The sequence below is a fragment of the Microcaecilia unicolor genome, chromosome 7, assembly GCF_901765095.1.
Source record: "Microcaecilia unicolor chromosome 7, aMicUni1.1, whole genome shotgun sequence".
Classification (NCBI taxonomy): domain Eukaryota; kingdom Metazoa; phylum Chordata; class Amphibia; order Gymnophiona; family Siphonopidae; genus Microcaecilia; species Microcaecilia unicolor.
In genome coordinates, this window is record NC_044037.1 from 7,877,069 (window position 1) to 7,896,022 (window position 18,954).

The window sequence follows — 18,954 nt, forward strand, 5'->3', positions numbered from 1 at the left end:
ACTCACAGAAACAGAACAAAGCCTTGCGTCGGAAGAAGAGGATCTCGCTGGCTGATCTGCAAGGCTTCGTTCTGTTTCTGTGAGTCTGACGTCCTGCACGTACAACATGCAGGACGTCAGACTCACAGAAACAGAACGATGCCTTGCGCCGGAAGAAGAGGACCTCGCTGGCTGATCTGCAAGGCTTCGTTCTGTTTCTGTGAGTCTGAGCCCAACCACCGCCAGCCGAGGTCCTCTTCTTCCGGTGCAAGGCTTCGTTCTGTTTCTGTGAGTCTGACGTCCTGCACGTACAATGTACTCACATAAACAGAACAAAGCCTTGCGTCGGAAGAAGAGGACCTCGCTGGCTGATCTGCAAGGCTTCGTTCTGTTTCTGTGAGTCTGAGCCCAACCACCGCCAGCCGAGGTCCTCTTCTTCCGGTGCAAGGCTTCGTTCTGTTTCTGTGAGTCTGACGTCCTGCACGTACAATGTACTCACATAAACAGAACAAAGCCTTGCGTCGGAAGAAGAGGACCTCGCTGGCTGATCTGCAAGGTTTCGTTCTGTTTCTGTGAGTCTGAGCCCAACCACCGCCAGCCGAGGTCCTCTTCTTCCGGTGCAAGGCTTCGTTCTGTTTCTGTGAGTCTGACGTCCTGCACGTACAATGTACTCACAGAAACAGAACGATGCCTTGCGCCGGAAGAAGAGGACCTCGCTGGCTGATCTGCAAGGCTTCGTTCTGTTTCTGTGAGTCTGAGCCCAACCACCGCCAGCCGAGGTCCTCTTCTTCCGGTGCAAGGCTTCGTTCTGTTTCTGTGAGTCTGACGTCCTGCACGTACAATGTACTCACATAAACAGAACAAAGCCTTGCGTCGGAAGACGAGGACCTCGCTGGCTGATCTGCAAGGCTTCGTTCTGTTTCTGTGAGTCTGAGCCCAACCACCGCCAGCCGAGGTCCTCTTCTTCCGGTGCAAGGCTTCGTTCTGTTTCTGTGAGTCTGACGTCCTGCACGTACAATGTACTCACATAAACAGAACAAAGCCTTGCGTCGGAAGAAGAGGACCTCGCTGGCTGATCTGCAAGGCTTCGTTCTGTTTCTGTGAGTCTGAGCCCAACCACCGCCAGCCGAGGTCCTCTTCTTCCGGTGCGAGGCTTCGTTCTGTTTCTGTGAGTCTGACGTCCTGCACGTACAATGTACTCACATAAACAGAACAAAGCCTTGCGTCGGAAGAAGAGGACCTCGCTGGCTGATCTGCAAGGCTTCGTTCTGTTTCTGTGAGTCTGAGCCCAACCACCGCCAGCCGAGGTCCTCTTCTTCCGGTGCAAGACTTCGTTCTGTTTCTGTGAGTCTGACGTCCTGCACGTACAATGTACTCACATAAACAGAACAAAGCCTTGCGTCGGAAGAAGAGGACCTCGCTGGCTGATCTGCAAGGCTTCGTTCTGTTTCTGTGAGTCTGAGCCCAACCACCGCCAGCCGAGGTCCTCTTCTTCCGGTGCAAGGCTTCGTTCTGTTTCTGTGAGTCTGACGTCCTGCACGTACAATGTACTCACATAAACAGAACAAAGCCTTGCGTCGGAAGAAGAGGACCTCGCTGGCTGATCTGCAAGGTTTCGTTCTGTTTCTGTGAGTCTGAGCCCAACCACCGCCAGCCGAGGTCCTCTTCTTCCGGTGCAAGGCTTCGTTCTGTTTCTGTGAGTCTGACGTCCTGCACGTACAATGTACTCACATAAACAGAACAAAGCCTTGCGTCGGAAGAAGAGGACCTCGCTGGCTGATCTGCAAGGCTTCGTTCTGTTTCTGTGAGTCTGAGCCCAACCACCGCCACCCGAGGTCCTCTTCTTCCGGTGCAAGACTTCGTTCTGTTTCTGTGAGTCTGACGTCCTGCACGTACAATGTACTCACATAAACAGAACAAAGCCTTGCGTCGGAAGAAGAGGATCTCGCTGGCTGATCTGCAAGGCTTCGTTCTGTTTCTGTGAGTCTGACATCCTGCACGTACAACCTGCAGGACGTCAGACTCACAGAAACAGAACGAAGCCTTGCACCGGAAGAAGAGGACCTCGGCTGGCGGTGGTTGGGGTCCCCCGCCAGCAAAGGTAGCCGATGGCGGCAGCGGGGGAGGGTTGGCAGCGGGAGGGAGGTCGAGAGGGTCGTCGGCAGGGGGGGTCAAAGTAGGTGGTGATGGCAGCGGTGGGGGAGGCAAAAATGGCAGGGGGGTTGGCGGCGCCGGGGTGGGGGCTAAAATGTGTCCCCTCCCCTCGGGCTCTGGACCCCCCTCCCGCCGAAGTCTGGCTACGCCCCTGATTTCAATACTGTGTTTTCAATTGCTAGGGACAGGCAGGTTCCCCGAAGTCCTGCAGAGCTTGCCTGTCCCTCACTATTCAAAATGTGATAGTGAAACAGCACCCCCGCTGGCAGGACTGTAGGTGGAGGACTCCCGTTCGGCTTAGAGGAAACAGTGGTTCTAGGAGTTCGTGCTGTTTTGGTGTTTTTTACACAGGTTCAGAGTGTCATTTTTGCAGGACTGTATGCTACTTCATATACTGTCTGACAGTGGAAGATGCGTGTGTTGAATGATACCATAGTTTTACTATTTATATATTTTTGTATGGGTGAATTATAAGGGGAAACATCCTAGTTCAGGGGTGGAATATGCATGAGATCTGTTGGCATGCATTGGATACAAATAGATCTCGTGTATATTCATTGGGGGAAATCCTGAAAACCCGAATGGATTGTGGCCCTCGAGGACCGATGTTGCCCATCCCTATCCGACCTCCGTTGTTGGGGAAGTTCAGAGTGTGTATTACAAAACTGAGAGCGCTGGGTTTATGTTGAGATTCTGCCCCATCCTGTATAGACTGCAGACTTCACCCCTATGTAGTAAAATCATGATAGTTTTACTGGGTGCCTGAATCTGACAGAGGGTTTCTTCAGACTGTTGGAATCTAGTTTTTAATAGCTAATTTAACCATGAGCAGAACTGTTAGTTCCATCTCAGATTGCTCCTGGTTTATACTCTGTTTTTCTTTTTTATATAAATAAGAAATGTTTCGCAACAATTATTCATGCTACTTTGAGTTCACAGTTAGATTACTGCAATATGCCATATCCAGGTCTGAGAAAGAAGCCAGTGAAGAGGCTCCAGTCGGTGCAGAATTCAGTAGGTTTGGGTTGGCAAGATCATTATTTCTTCCACCTGGTTTGATTTAAGTTAGTTACCTCTTGAGATGAGGGTTTGGTTGAAAGACTTATCTTTGACACAGAAAATTGTGCACGAAATGGTTCCTGAGCCTGAGTTATTGCCAGGCAGATCCTTCACTCCCAAGATTCATACAGCTTGGGTTGGTGAAGGTTTCAATTAAATATCGAGCTTATCTTTCAGGGGAAATTCAATATGTAAATTTTTTCTGTGATCTGAAGACCTGGCTTTTGTTTTAAATGTGACTGACATTGAGGCTCATTTTCAAAGCACATAGACTTACAAAGTTGCATTTTCAAAGGAGAAAAATGTTTAAAATGTGGCATAAATCAGTATTTGGGCGTTTTGCATACAAAAACGTTCTAATCTCTGTTTTTGAAACCTATTTTTTTCAGCGTGTTGTTCTGCAGTTTGCTGGCAGTGAATTCAAATCACAGGGGGGCAAGTTGGGGGCAGAATTTGGGTGTTCCTAAGTCTTGGGCATTTTTCTGCCATAATGGAACAAAACAAAAAACGTCCTGAGCTACAAGTTAAATGTTTTGGTCTAGACCTGTTTTAATCACGACTAAATCAGAAAAAGATGCCCTAAATGACCAGAAGACCACTAAAAGGATTAAGGCATGACCCCCACCCCAAAGATGTGAAAGAAACAGTTCATACCAGCCTTTATGACAGCTTCAGATGTTATGGCCAGTCTTATTAGAGCATCAAACAGGTCCCTGGAGTAGCCTAGTGGTCATTGCAGTGGACTGCAGACAAGGGGACCCAGGCCCATATCCCACTCTACCTGTTACACTTGTGGTGGACAGTGTGAGCCCTCCAAAACCCACCAAAAACCTACTGTACCCAGATATAGGTGACTATTTTAATGGTGTATAGTTGGATACAGTATGTTTTTGGGGGGGGGGGGGTTGTGGGGCTCACCATACAATATAAGGGGGTAACGGTGAGATGTGTACCTGGGACCTTTTATGTGACGTCCACTGCCGTGCCCTCTAGGGTTCGCCACTGCTCTGCTGAGATGTCTGTGTGACCAAGAATGATGGATTTTCCTATATACCAATGGCTTGATTTTCTGCGTTTTTCACTTGAACTTTTTTTTTTTAATGGTCCAAAAAGATAAACATTTTTTTGTTTTTGAAAATTGTTATATTCACCACTTGAAGTTTAAATGTTTTGAGCAAAACATCCAAAGTTGGATTTTAAACATCATCTCAAAAATGCCTCTCTACATAACTTTACCAGCCTATGTGCTTTGAAAATGAGCAGCATTATGATTCAAGGCTGTGTTTCAAGTCAGTCTTGGGAATTTGGTATGAGAAATTAGATTAATGAAGACGTTTAGAGCCACATATGGAGCTTGGGTAGGAGCAGTTGGCTGGACTGAAAACTAATTTTGAAAAATGGGGAGTGTTAGTTGGTTGCATTTGGAGAACTGCAAAGGCAATGCAATGAGTTTCTGATGCTGCTGTTAAAATTAAAGCTGGCCTGATTAAAAAAAAATTGGATAATTTATACGTAAGAGCTGGGGAAGGAAATTAGTTTGTTCTATTTATGAACTGTATGGGAAAGAATGCTGATGTTATGATGCCCCTGTAAACCTTATTGGAATGAGGATATTGGGAGGGTGGAGGAGGGTTTTTAATTGTATGGGGATATTTTAGATATTTAATTGTGTCATTAAAGATGTGAGATGTTTTGATTTGTGGGAGAAAGATGATATGTAAAACATTGTAAATAAAGAAATTTTAATGGCTCATAGACACAGATATTTAACTCTCTACACTTCAAAGTTGCCTGTTTGGCTTTTAAAATATTAAATGGCCCTGCATCTAGACATTTTGATCAATTTAATTTCTTGCAAAATGGTTAGGGGTTCTTCATGATTTTTGACATCACAGTTATTATGTTTCCTATCAGTAAAAGATATGTGTCTTATGTGTAGCCCAGGTCTCACCCGGATCTAGCTGTGGTCCCAGGCCCCATAAAACTCATTCACTGATCATTCAGGCCATGGTTACCACACTCGAGCCTTCAATCAAGCTCCAGTTGAGCTGGGAGTGAGTTGATGGTCCGGAATAGTGATCTGGCGGTTTGGGATTCCACCCCGCTCGTCAGTCCAGGAACCACTCTGCACTTCGGGAGTTTTTTTTTGTTGTTGTTGTTACATTTGTACCCCGCGCTTTCCCACTCATGGCAGGCTCAATGCGGCTTACATGGGGCAATGGAGGGTTAAGTGACTTGCCCAGAGTCACAAGGAGCTGCCTGTGCCTGCAGTGGGAATTGAACCCAGTTCCCAGGACCAAAGTCCACCACTCTAACCACTAGGCCACTCCTCCACTGTTGCTACTATTTGAGATTCTACATGGAATGTTGCTAGTGGAATAGCAACATTCCATGTAGAATCTCCAATAGTAGGAACATTCCATGTAGAATCTCCAATAGTAGCAACATTCCATGTAGAATCTCCAATAGTATCTGTTTTATTTTTGTTACATTTGTACCCTGCGCTTTCCCACTCATGGCAGGCTCAATGCGGCTTACATGGGGCAATGGAGGGTTAAGTGACTTGCCCAGAGTCACAAGGAGCTGCCTGTGCCTGAAGTGGGAATCAAACTCAGTTCCTCAGGACCAAAGTCCACCACTCTAACCACTAGGCCACTCCTCCACTGTTGCTACTATTTGAGATTCTACATGGAATGTTGCTAGTGGAATAGCAACATTCCATGTAGAATCTCCAATAGTAGCAACATTCCATGTAGAATCTCCAATAGTATCTATTTTATTTTTGTTACATTTGTACCCTGCGCTTTCCCACTCATGGCAGGCTCAATGTGGCATACATGGGGCAATGGAGGGTTAAGTGACTTGCCCAGAGTCACAAGGAGCTGCCTGTGCCTGAAGTGAGAATCGAACTCAAGTTCCCCAGGACCAGAGTCCGCCACTCCTCCACTTTTCATAATCAAACTCAACTTTTATTGAACTTAGCTGCAACAGGCAGTTAACGACTTGAACTTTCCTTCAATACAATCTGAATGTTTCAACTCTCAAACAATTTCAGTTACTATCTGCTGGAGCCCCCTATTCGGGTTCTTTCCTCCTTAGGGCTTATGTACAGGTAATCTTTTAAACCAGGTCTATTTGCATAGAGACAAATCCTCCTGTCCATGCCCATCCTGTCAGCCAGGAGTCAGTTGACAAGGGCTAAATTTCTCTGGCTCTCAATCTCTACTTCTTCCCTCGGGCACAGACCCCTTTAGGGCTGTCCTCCTTCCAGGTGGAGTACACCTCAGTGGGTCACACCCAGACCTTCAGCAGATGCTTTTCTGCTCTAAGTCCCGCTCCTGGAGAGGACTCCCCAATCCTACCAGAGCTCTCACTCCGTCTCTAGTTATTGTAAGAACAACAATAGCTGCTCCTTAATTTCTGCCCAGTTGTAAGTGGAGTTCCACTGGTCACTTGGCCGGGGGCTTGCAGACAATCAGAGTTCACTAGGTACTTTTATTCAGAGACAAAACCAAGGACATCTTCCCTATCAAAATCTTCTCTTTTATTATCTCTTAACTCCACCTCCCCAGTCACTCTTCTGTACCAGGGCACTTTCCCCCTGCATTTTGTTTTATAAACGCTCCCATGCGCTGGGCTGGGCTGGGCTTCCTCCCACCCCCCCCCCCCCCCCCCAGGGACCTCCCAGCCACTCCCCTCAGTGACTCTACACAAGGACTTAGAGGCAGATGCAGCAACCAAATGTAAAAGAATCTAAATCGTTAAAGTCCCTAAAATAACGAAAAATGCACCAAAAAAAAAAAGTCACACATGCTGAGATCGGTATTGAAACGTACAATGTATCAAAGAATCACAATACACATCGTTAATCGGCCCCCAAATCATGCGCAGAGCAGCCAAGCGTTATGTTAGCTGCTCTGCGCATGCCACAAACAGTCAAAACACAGTCAAATCACAAGCACATGGCTCCCAAATCAAAACAAAAATTAAAAAAAAGGGTCGGGAGGGGGCAAAGGCGCTGGTCAGGAGCGTCCTGTATGGCCGTCCTTGCCCCCCCCCCCACCCGTGGTCGCCGTTTCCCCCCGCCCCACTTCCCCCTGCATTCTAAATTAAAAAGCAAGAAGAAAAGCAAACGTACCTTTAGCAGCCCCGGCCCCCCTCCCTTCCTCACTACTCTGTCTCCCCTCAGCTCCGCCTCCCGACATCCTCCGCCCTGTGCCCCGCCCCTTCTTGGGGTCGTCGCCGCCATTCCCCTCCTCCATTGGGCCCCCCTCCCTCTTACCGGGCCCGTGCAGCGCCTCTCTCCTCTGTCCGAAGGCGCTGCACGGGCAAGAAGAAAGCTGATGCCTGCCTTCGCCCAGCTTCGGTCGCGCATCTTTCTCCTCCTGGACCCGCCCCTGTCTGACGTCGGTAACCTACGTAGGTTACTGACGTCAGACAGGGCCGGGCGCAGCAGGAGAGAGACGCGCGACCGAAGCTGGGCGAAGGCAGGCATCAGCTTTCTTCTTGCCCGTGCAGCGCCTTCGGACAGAGGAGAGAGGCGCTGCACGGGCCCGGTAAGAGGGAGGGGGGCCCGATGGAGGAGGGGAATGGCGGTGACGACCCCAAAAGGGGGCGGTGCACAGGGCAGAGGATGTCGGGAGGCGGAGCTGAGGTGAGACAGAGTAGTGAGGAAGGGAAGGGGGCAGGGGCTGCTTGAATTTTGCTTTTTCGGGGTGGGGGAGCGGCGGAAAGTGGGGAGCAGCGGGGGGGGGGCAAGGCCATCCGTACAGGACGCTCCTGATGAGCGCCCTTGCCCCCTCCCGATCCTTTTTTTATTTTTATTTTTTTATGTGTTTTCTGACGTCCTTTGGACCAATCACAGCGCTTTTAGCTCTGCTAATGCGCTGGGATTGGCTCAAAGTTTGTTTATTTTTTCACTTAATGATTTTTCCTGGCACAGAGCTGTCCTAACGAGAGGTCCAGACCTCTCGTTAGATTTCCTGCCTTTTTCCTGCGTAAAGGCAATCGGAAAAGGTTAGTGCATGTTGTTTCAATGGGGTTTTCACACTAATTGCTCATCTCCATTCCGTTTTCGTTAGCTGCTGGCTTCCTCGGTAAAAGCCCTTTGATGCATGCAACGGATCAAATTTTCCTCGTTGGAGGGTCATTAAAGGCTCATTTAGCTTTAGTGCATCTGCCTCTTATTGTCTTCAGTAATCCCAATTTAACAGGGGGTTACATAAGCATATGATGGACTGTACTTTTGCTTTCAAACTAGCAAACTTTGGATTTTGGAACAGCCCTACCTTTATAGATTGGATTACTGCCCTCGTATAATTCTGTTTGTAGGCATTTGAAGACTTTTCAAGTCATAAAAATTTGATTGAACATGAGGTCTCAAACCTGTCAATATCCAAAGCGGTATTAAACACAACTAACCCAGTGGCGTAGCTACGTGGAGCCACAGGTTCCTGGGCCCCCATAGATTTGGCCCTGGACCCCCCCTAGTATTTTTGGAAAGCGTAAACAGACGCTTCACATCTACCCATTCAACTCCACTCATTATTTTATAGACCTCTATCATAGCTCCCCTCAGCTGCCTTTTCTCCAAGCTGAAGAACCCTAGTTCTGTTCCTGAGTCTGACATCCTGCATGTTGTACGTGCAGGATGTCAGACTCAGAAACAAAACGAAGGAAGAAGACTTCGGCTGGCGGGGGTTGGGAGTCCCCCGCCAGCAAAGGTAGGCAACGGCAGCGGCGGGAGGGGGGTTGAGAGGGTCATCGGTGGGGGAGGGTCAAAGTTGGTGGCGACAGCGGAGGGGGGGGGTCGGCGCTGGGGGGGGGGGGCTAAAATGTGCCCCCTCACCTTGGGTTCTGGACCCCCAACCCGAAGTCTGGCTATGCCCCTGAACTAACCAGTTAAGTAAATGGCTAGATTAGGATGGCAAAGCTGAACTAACTGGGCTCCTGAATATTGGCCTGTGTCTGATTAACTTCCCTCCCCCACAATCCAGATCCCCCATCCTTCCCAACCTGATCACAGGAAGGTCTTGACCGAGCCCCCATTGCACCCCCAAACCTACCTTGTATATCCCTGGTGGTCTAGGAGGTCCTAAGGCTTCAGTCACAAAATTGGTGGTGGGGGGAGCTTGGTCCGGGCCTTTCTGTCATTGAGGGTGGGAGGGAGGACTCAGATCACAGGGGAGGAAGGGGGATCCTGGGACGCCTTGCGCTTTAATGAGATTGATAAAGGTATTTGAAAAACACTATTGTTTTACATTTATATTATGGAGTAACTAGTATGGTTGTTGGTAATAGTGTGTATCATTTATACAAGGTCTCCTGAAGAAGTTACATGAAAAATGGCCTGTGTAGAGACCTATCATGGATTTGAATGGAGTGTACTTATGAAGATGTTTCAAAAGGTGTTCTGATGAAAGACACGTTGAGCAGAGAATTGTGGAGTGGAGGAGTGGCCTAGTTGTTAGGGTGGTGGACTTTGGTCCTGAGGAAGTGAGTTCAATTCCCGGCACAGGCAGCTCCTTGGGACTCTAGGCAACTCACTTAACCCTCTATTGCTCCATGTAAGCCACATTGAGCCTGCCATGAGTGGGAAAGTGCGGGGTACAAATGTAACAAAAATAAAAAAAAAATTGTTAACAGCGGTTGCTTCAGTCTGAGGACATCTGAAAAGGCCCAAGTTCTGAGCATCAGTTGATTTTTTTCAATATATCGAAACTCTTGGATGGAAACACAGCAGTAACAATATTGTGATTGCAGCATCAACTGTATAATATATGGACATATGAGAATGCCATTTGGAGCTTATTAAAAGTCTGGACATATGCTAATGCTGAATTAGAGATGATTTTGGTCACCGGGTTCAGTCCTTATTATTGATGTATATAATAGTTTGTCTCTGTTAGATGTATATTTCATTGGGGAGTCCTTTGGAGAGTATGTAGGATTAGGTGTGATAATTTATATCAACAGAGAAGGGTGACGAAAATGATAAAGGGGATGGGACAAATTCCCTATGAGGAAAGGCTAAAGCAGCTAGGGCTCTTCAGCTTGGAGAAAAGGCAGCTGAGGGGAGATATGATAGAGGTCTATAAAATAATGAGCGGAGTTGAACGGGTAGATGTGAAGCATTTGTTCGTGCTTTCCAAAAATACTAGGACTAGGGGGCATGCGATGAAGCTACAATGTAGTAAATTTAAAATGAATTGGAGAAAACGTTTCTTCACTCAACGTGTAATTCAACTCTGGAATTCATTGCCAGAGAATGTGGTAAAGGCGGTTAGCATGGCGGAGTTTAGAAAAGGTTTGGACGGCTTCCTAAAGGAAAAGTCCATAGACTGTTATTAAATGGACTTGGGGAAAATCCACTATTTCTGGGATAAGCAGTATAAAATGTTTTGTACATTTTTGGGATCTTGCCGGGTATTTGTAACCTGGATTGGCCACTGTTGGAAACAGGATGCTGGGCTCGATGGACCTTTGGTCTTTCCCAGTATGGCAATACTTATGTACCTATTAACAAAATTATTTGTGATACTGTGGTGTGAGTTATCTAAGTAAAAATATCAAGAATTAAAATTGTTGAAAAATGTATTAGTCATACATAGAAATACATTGATATACTGTGGACTAATTTCAAGGAGATTTAACCCTGTTATTGTGGATGATGTTACTACTACTACTACTACTACACATTTCTAGAGCGCTACTAGGGTTACGCAGCGCTGTACAGTTTAACAAAAAAGGACAGTCCCTGCTCAAAGGAGCTTACAATCTAAAGGACGAAATGACAAGTTGGGGCAGTCTAGATTTCTTGAATAGAGGTATAGTGGTTAGGTGCCAAAGGCGACATTGAAGAGGTGGGCTTTAAGCAAGGATTTGAAGATGGGCAGGGAGGGGGCCTGGCGTATGGGCTCAGGGAGTTTATTCCAAGCATGGGGTGAGGCAAGGCAGATAGGGCGGAGCCTGGAGTTGGCGGTGGTGGAGAAGGGTACTGAAAGGAGTGATTTGTCTTGAGAGCGGAGGTTACGGGTAGGAACGTAAGGGGAGATGAGGGTAGAGAGGTAAGGAGGGGCTGCAGATTGAGTGCATTTGTAGGTTAGTAGGAGAAGCTTGAACTGTATACGGTATCTGATCGGAAGCCAGTGAAGTGACTTGAGGAGAGGGGTGATATGAGTATATCGGTTGAGGCGGAAGATAAGACGTGCGGTCGAGTTCTGGATGGACTGAAGGGGGGATAGATGGCTAAGTGGGAGGCCAGTGAGGAGTAGGTTGCAGTAGTCAAGGCGAGAGGTAATGAGAGAGTGGATGACAATTCGGGTGGTGTGCTCAGAGACGATGTTATTGAGATAGAGATGGGGGGAAGCCACTGCTCACCCTGAGATTGATAGTGTGGAATGTTGCTGCTAATTGGATTTCTGCCAGGTACTTGGGACATGGATTGGTCACTGTTGGACGCAGGATCCTGGACCAGATGGACCATTGGTTTGACCCAGTATGGCTGTTCTTATGTTCTCAAGGAACCTGTACAACTGAACTGGGGGGGGAGGCGAGCCAACCATAAAATTTTGCCCAGGGCCCCATAGGTGATTAAAGCAGCCCTGGGAGGTTAGTAAGCTGATAAAAATTCTTGTCTGGTGAATCGTGTGGGTGAATCATTCTGCTTCATCCCAGCCAGTCATTTCATAGATGACCTTCAGCCAATGCAAAACAGATTTTGTCTTTTTGTTGAGCTTACTTCCAAAAATTACAGATAACACAAATCTTCAGGCACTGTAACATGATTCTGAAATATATGTTGTTATCATTATAACGGCTCAATATTTAAACCCCACAGTCAGTGTTTCTTTTAAAAGCTGGGCATAACATTTAGATCATTCAGATACTGAATTACTCGATGAAGCAAGTATTACCACCATAAATCACAGAATTTATTTTTTACTGGTATATCAATAAGGAATAATTTCTACGTTTTATATGATAATACTTAGTTTATTGTGTATCTGCTTCTGTGTTTTGCAATAAGACATAAGCATCGCCACACTGGGACAGACCAAAGGTCCATCTAGCCCAGCACCCTGTCTCCGACTGTGGCCCATCCAGGTCACAATCACCCGACAAGATCCACGGAGCATTTTGTACTGCTTGTTCCAGGAATAGTGGATTTTTCCCTACGTTCCTTTAATAACATTCTATGGCCTTTTCCTTCAGGAAGCCGTCCAAACCTTTCTTAAACTCTGCTAAGCTAACCGCCTTAACCACATTTACAGGTGATGTTCATAGGTGGTATCATTTAGGACAGCGACTGCTTAGCTCTACAGACCATGGCTGAATGTCACTGGCTATCTGCATAGGTGGGATAAAGGGGCACGCTGAACCCTCACAACACTATGGAGCCCTTATACTAACGTGTGTAGAGGCGCCTATGGTGTCCAATCTTTGTCAAATTAGAGCTACCGCCCGGCTACCATGTACCTCGGGGCACTAATTCCATTTTTCTTGCATGTCCAAAACAGGAGGTGGAAAATATTTTCTACCGTGTGGCGCTTACCCAGAAAAGGCGCTTTTTTTTCCAGGCACGCTTCCTACACCAGTACAGGCCACTTTTCGGCACCAGAGCAATAAGTACATATAAGTGCATAAGTATTGTCATACTGGGACAGACTAAAGGTCCATCAAGCCCAGCATCCTGTTTCCAACAGTGGCCAATCCAGGTTACAAGTACTTAGCAAGATCGCAAAACAGTATAATACATTTTATGGTGCTTATTCTAGAAATCAGCAGTGGATTTTCCCCAAGTCCATTTTAATAATGGTCTATGGACTTGTCGTTTAGGAAGCCAGCCAAACCTCTTTTAAACCCCACTAAGCTAACCACCTTTACCATATTCTCTGGCAACGAATTCCAGAGATTAATTACAGGTTGAGTGAATAGATATTTTCTCCGATTTGTTTTAAAGTACTACTTTGTAGCTTCATTGCGTGCCCCCTAGTCCTAGTATTTTTGGAAAGAGTAAACAAGCGATTCATGTCTACCCGTTCCACTCCACTCAATGCTCACTATCCGTTTAGTGCCGCTGAAAATTCACAGACAGGGCTTTTGCACATTTAGCAGATGTTGTAAAACGTATAAGTGCTCTTTGACCCTTATCATCTTCCACATATTTCTCTCCCTCAGCTTTGAGCCTCACAATGCTATTATGGCACTTCCTCTTGTCACTTACATACCTGAAAAAGGTCTTGCCCCCCCAATTTTACCGTATTAGCTGTCTTTTCCTCCATTTACTGCTTCGCTTTCCTGATAGCTTTTCCAGCTTCTCCTTGCTTATTTAGGTATTCTCTCCTGTCTTCATCTTTCTGAGTCGTCTTATAACGTGCAAAGGCTAGCCTCCTTACCCTTATCTTTTCAGCTACTACATTCGAGTACCAGAGAGCCCTTCTTTTCCTCTTACTTTTATGTAATTTTCTAACATAAAGGTTAGTTGCCTTTAATATAGCTCCTTTCAGTCTTGTCCATTGCTGTTCTACATCCTTCAGCTGTTCCCATCCCGCTAACTTTTCCTTGAGAAATTCCCCCATCTCGGCAAAGTTAGTTCCTTTGAAATCCAGGACCTTCGATCTCAAATGAGCCCTCTCTTCTGTTTTAATATTGAACCATACCATACGATGATCACTAGATGCCAAATTGTCTGCCACCTTGACGTCAGAAACGTACTCTCCATTCGTAAGCACCAGGTCCAGAACAGCTCCATCTTGCGTCGGTTCCGTTACCCACTGCTGGAACAATTCTTCCTGTAGGGAATCTAAGATCTCTTTGCTTCTAGACGCAGCCGGGACACCCCAATCAACATCCGGCATATTGAAGTCACCTATCAGCAGTACTTCCCCTTTCCTAGCTATCTTGCGGATGTCTTCAATTAAGTCCCTGCCCATTTCCTCCGACTGTGAGGGTGGTCTGTATATCACTCCAATATAGATACATTTTCCTTTCCCTCTTTCCAGTTTAACCCACAGCGCTTCTTCCATACCCCACATATCCTGCAGTTCTGTCACTTGGATGTCATTCTTAGCATGTAATGCCACACCTCCACCCTTTTTTCCTACTCTGACCTTCCTGAATAGATTATAGCCAGGTATAGCAACATCCCAGTCATGGTTCTCCATGAACCACGTCTCCGTGACCACCACTAAATCCAAGCCCGCTTCCATCATTGTAGCCTCAAGATCTAGAAGTTTGTTCTCCATATTATGGGCATTGGAATACAAGGCTCTCTAGATTTTACTCTTTTTATTCTCTTCTATAGAGGCATTAGATGTCCTACCTTCCTTGGGGTTAATTATGGCCAGTATTTCTTATTCTGGATCATCATTAGCTGTCTACCTTAGTATTTAGACTCCTGATGCAGGCCCTTTGGCCGAAACACAACGGTTGTGTCGAGTCAAATATACTAATTAATAAAATTTGGTTTTAGCTTTACTGTGATCCAGTCTCTGGGACTCCTGGTTTTGTGCCCACTTTTTTGTTTCTTTTATACCCATCCCCATCAATTTTAGTTTAAAGCCCTCTTTAGTACTTTAGCCAGCCTGTTGCTGAAGACACTCCTTCCCTTCCTTGACAGATGGACACCATCACTGCTCAGTACCTCTTGGAAAATCATCCCATGGTCTACAAAACCAAAGCACTCTCATCTGCACCAACCACACAGCCACGCATTTATCTCCAAGATGCGAGCTTCTCTCATTCAACCTTTACCTTCGACAGGGAGGATTGATGAGAACACCGCCTGTGCACCTAGATGCTTCACCCTCTGACCCAAAGCCACGAAGTCTCGTATGATATGTTCAGTAGGATATTTAGCTGTATCATTTGTGCCAACATGGATGAGTAGTATAGGAGCGTGGTCCGTAGGGTTGATGAGTCTAGGCAATCTTTCCACAATATCGCGAATCTTGGCACCAGTCAGACAGCACACCTCTCTGGACAACATATGGCCGGCAGATGGCTGCTTCGGTACCCCTGAGAAGTGAATCTCCAACCACCACTACCTTTCGCTTTTTCTGGGCCAATTGTCTGGCATTTTTGGCCATTGTTTCCTCCTGTTTTCTAGATGTTTCTAGCTCTTCTACCTCCAGGGCTGTGAACCGATTCTTTAGTTGAATAGAAGGTGGAGTTGGAGGATTGATCTTGTGGGTCTTGGTGACCTGCTTCCAGCTGTGCTGTCTGCCCAAGGCCTTCTCTCCCCTTGCTGGAAGTCCTCAATGTTATGACCTGCATCTCTGGGACAAATTTCTGGTTGTCCCAGATGTTTCTTAGTCTTGCCACTTCTTCTCTTAGTTCTTGTACTTCTTTCACGAGGGACTCAATGTGTGTACATTTATCACATGAAACCAGAATCTTGTCTTGGTCCAAGGGTTTGGTCTTGACAATATATAATGAGAATAACAACTAATGGATATGTTAACAAAGGTCCTTTTTATCTAGAGCAGGAAGGCCCCTGATGCTGAGCAGAAGGCTGGGGATATACTGTGATAATGAATGGTTTACTTTTCAGAAACAGTTGTAATTTGGATGGAATTAATTTGTGATAAGTAGTGTATTTAAGAAGTGTCAGTCTTGGGGTGGGTGGGCTGAGGGGCAGGGAGGGTGGGCTTAAACTTAAAACCTGTGGAATGTGTTTGCTGTAAAACCTCTCTCTAGAGCTGTATTAAGCCACTTATCTACACAGCTGGTTGGGATTAGGGGAAGACAAGGTTAAGAAATGCACCAGAAATGCCCAAAACCACAGCTCTAAGGTAGGGATAACCAGAAATAATGCCAGAACAAGTCATCTGTGAGCTTTCAGCACTTCAGGCAGGAATCAAGAGACCTTGTGGTAGCCTTCAGCTCTCTCAAAGCAGATGTTTTAGCCACACCTAAGCTATACAAGCTGTCTACAAAAAAACAGGTGGGGGAGGGGGGGAGGCTCAACACACTGTACAAAATATATTTATTTTTGTAGCGCTGGTGTGTACCCGGCGGCAATCGGGCAGTGCTGCTTTCTGCCTGGTTACCACTGGGTTAGCGTGGGAGCCCTTATCACCACCTCAATGGGTGGAGGTAAGGGCTCCCCCTGAAATAGCCATGCGGCAAGTGCTTTCTCAAAAAAGAAAGACCTACCTTTTACCCGATGAGGTAAAAGGGGGCCTCGGAGCATGTCAAAAGCAGGGCCGCCGAGAGACTGGGCCGGGCCCGGGACAAGGCTGCCCCCAGGGCCCCACCCCCGAGGTCATCATCGTTGCCGTCCCCCTGGGCCGCCGCACCACAGTCCCCACCTGCCAGGCCCCCTGCATTGAAATCATCATAGCGCCTCACCTGTCACCTCCGTGACTGAAAGCGCAGCAGCAGCAGATCGGATTCGCCTCCCTTTGGGCCTTCCCTCCCTGTGTCCCGCCCTCGTCTGATGTAACTTCCGTGAGGGCGGGAAGTGACAGGTGAGGCACTGTGATGATTTCAATGCAGGGGGCTCGGCCAGGTGGTGGACAGAGGGGGGCGGGTGGGGACTGCGGCGCGGCGACCTCGGGGGTGGGAGCGGGGCCGAGGGCAGGTGAGATTAGGGACTGCGGCGCCAGGCCCCCCTTGGAGGCCCGGGGAATTTTGTCCCCCCTGCCCCTTTTGCCACAGCTTGGTAAAAGGGGCCCTACATGAATTAAGATCATGCTTGAGGAATTGTTTTAAACAGAGAGGCTTTAAGGTATTTCTGGAATCTCAAATAATTCTGTTCCCATCTGATGAATTTCGGGAGGGGATTTCACCATCTGGTACAGAGGTAAGAGAATCCTGACATGTAGACTGAATTATAGATCACATGTTTGCAACTGGGATAGTGGAGGGTAAGAATCTCGAATCAGGGAGAGGGTTGTGAACGGGGAGATCAATTAAAGGTTGCATATAATCAGGAGTTAAGCCATATAGAGTTTTGAAAACAAATCATTGGGAGCCAGTCAGTGCCGTAGCGAGGGCTAATGGCACCCGGGGCGGGTCGCCGCTGCGCACCCCCCCCCCCCCCGGGTGCAGCACGGCACAACCCCCCCCCCCCCCCCCCCCCCCCGGACCACATTCTTACCTGCGGGAGGGCCAATCCGCCCCGAGTGCACGTCACTCGGAGCTGCGTCGGCTCCGCTGGTTCGCTGCTCTCTCTGCCCCAGAACAGGAAGTAACCTGTTCCAGAGCAGAGACAGCAGGGAACCAGCGGGGCCGGCACCCCCTGAGCGCGTGCACCCGGGGCGGACTGCCCCTCCCGCCCCTCCCGCCCCCCCCCCCCCTTCCTACACCACTGGAGCCAGTGTAACTTTATAAGCAAAGGGGTTGCACTTTCAAATCTCGTAGCCTTGTAGACTAATCTGGCCGCTGTATTTTGAGCTGTCTGCAGTTTCTTCAAAGAAGATTCCTTACAGCCAGCATAAACGGCATTACAAAAATCGAAGTGTGATAATACTAATGTTTGTATTAAGGTTCTAACTATATCATTAGGGAAGAAATGCCCGATTCTTTTTCGTTTCCACATTGCTTTAAAGGTTTTTGTGATGATTGCTTGAACTTAGGTGTTGAATAACACGTAGGAATCAATTATTCTACCAAGTATCTTTAGTTGGGACTCCAATAGATAAGTTACATTATCAATTGTGAAGTTGTGACAATTTATGACACGGTGAGGGTTAGATAATAACAGACATTTAGTTTTCTCTCTATTCGATTTTAGTTTAACGGTGGAGGCCCAATTCTCCATCAGGTCTACACCAGAATTGACGATAGACAGCACTTCTTAATAGAATTTTTGAAAGGGATGTAGATGGCAAGAACACTTTTCCCGTGAATGATACACACTTATGGGCCTGATGGTTAATGAGGTGACAGGTGCAAGGCTGAAATGTTATCTAGAGTCAGGCAGGGCCAGTTCAAGGGTATCTTAACACCCCCAGGTGACCCATCAGCTGTATACAATTCCCCTGCCCCGGGACAACTCATTGCTCTACCCCATCCTTCCCCTAGTCCAGCATCTCACCATCCCTAACCCTCCCCCCCCCCCCCCCCCCCCCCCACAGTATAGCATTTAATCACCTCTTTTCTTCTCTTTCCCTGCCAGGCCTACCACTGATTTAACTCATCTCAGGCCTGAAGCTGTAATAGGACTCAGCATGTCACGGGGCCTTTCAGTATAGGCCTCTGCTGAAGCACTGTCGTGTCCTGCCACCCCCAACCCCCACCCCCTGAAGCAAACGTCCTGTCAGAGGGGGCAAGACATGGTCAGGATTGACGGTAGGCCTAAGCTTAAAGGGTCTGCACTGTGCTCAGAGCTCTCCTGCCACATGGGCACTGTGCTGTCGCACCCTCCCCCCCCCCCCTCAATCTGCTGCCCCAAGCAGTCTGCTTTGTGGCAGGGCTGGCCCTCCCCATGGTACATAATACTCTTGCACTGGCCCTGCTCCCACTTACTTATTCTGTACTTTGTGCGTAGGCCTTTTTTAAAAAAAAAAAAGGAATTCATATATGTTGTACTTTATTCTCAGACCCTTTTCTTCTTTTGCTTTCAGAGTCTTTGATGATTCCCTCCAGTCTGGACAGTGAAATCTGCCCCATTGGGCACTTCCCCTGTGGCAATCTGTCTGTCTGTTTACCCCAGGTGCTACACTGCAACGGCATTCAGGATTGTGCCAATGGTGCTGATGAGGACAACTGTGGTAATTACTCTCTCCAGGCCCACTCCCTTTTTTTTTACTTTCT

At 47.3% G+C, this 18,954-nt stretch overlaps 1 protein-coding gene across 1 annotated transcript in view; it reads left to right on the top strand.

The window, feature by feature from the left end:
• The window catches only part of LOC115473702 (relaxin receptor 1-like), a 106,151-nt gene that overhangs the window by 28,439 nt on the left and 58,758 nt on the right, over nucleotides 1-18,954 (top strand). The window contains exon 2 of the mRNA XM_030208741.1: nucleotides 18,765-18,911. Coding sequence (XP_030064601.1) covers nucleotides 18,765-18,911 — 147 coding nt within the window. The remainder of the gene's footprint in view (nucleotides 1-18,764; nucleotides 18,912-18,954) is intronic.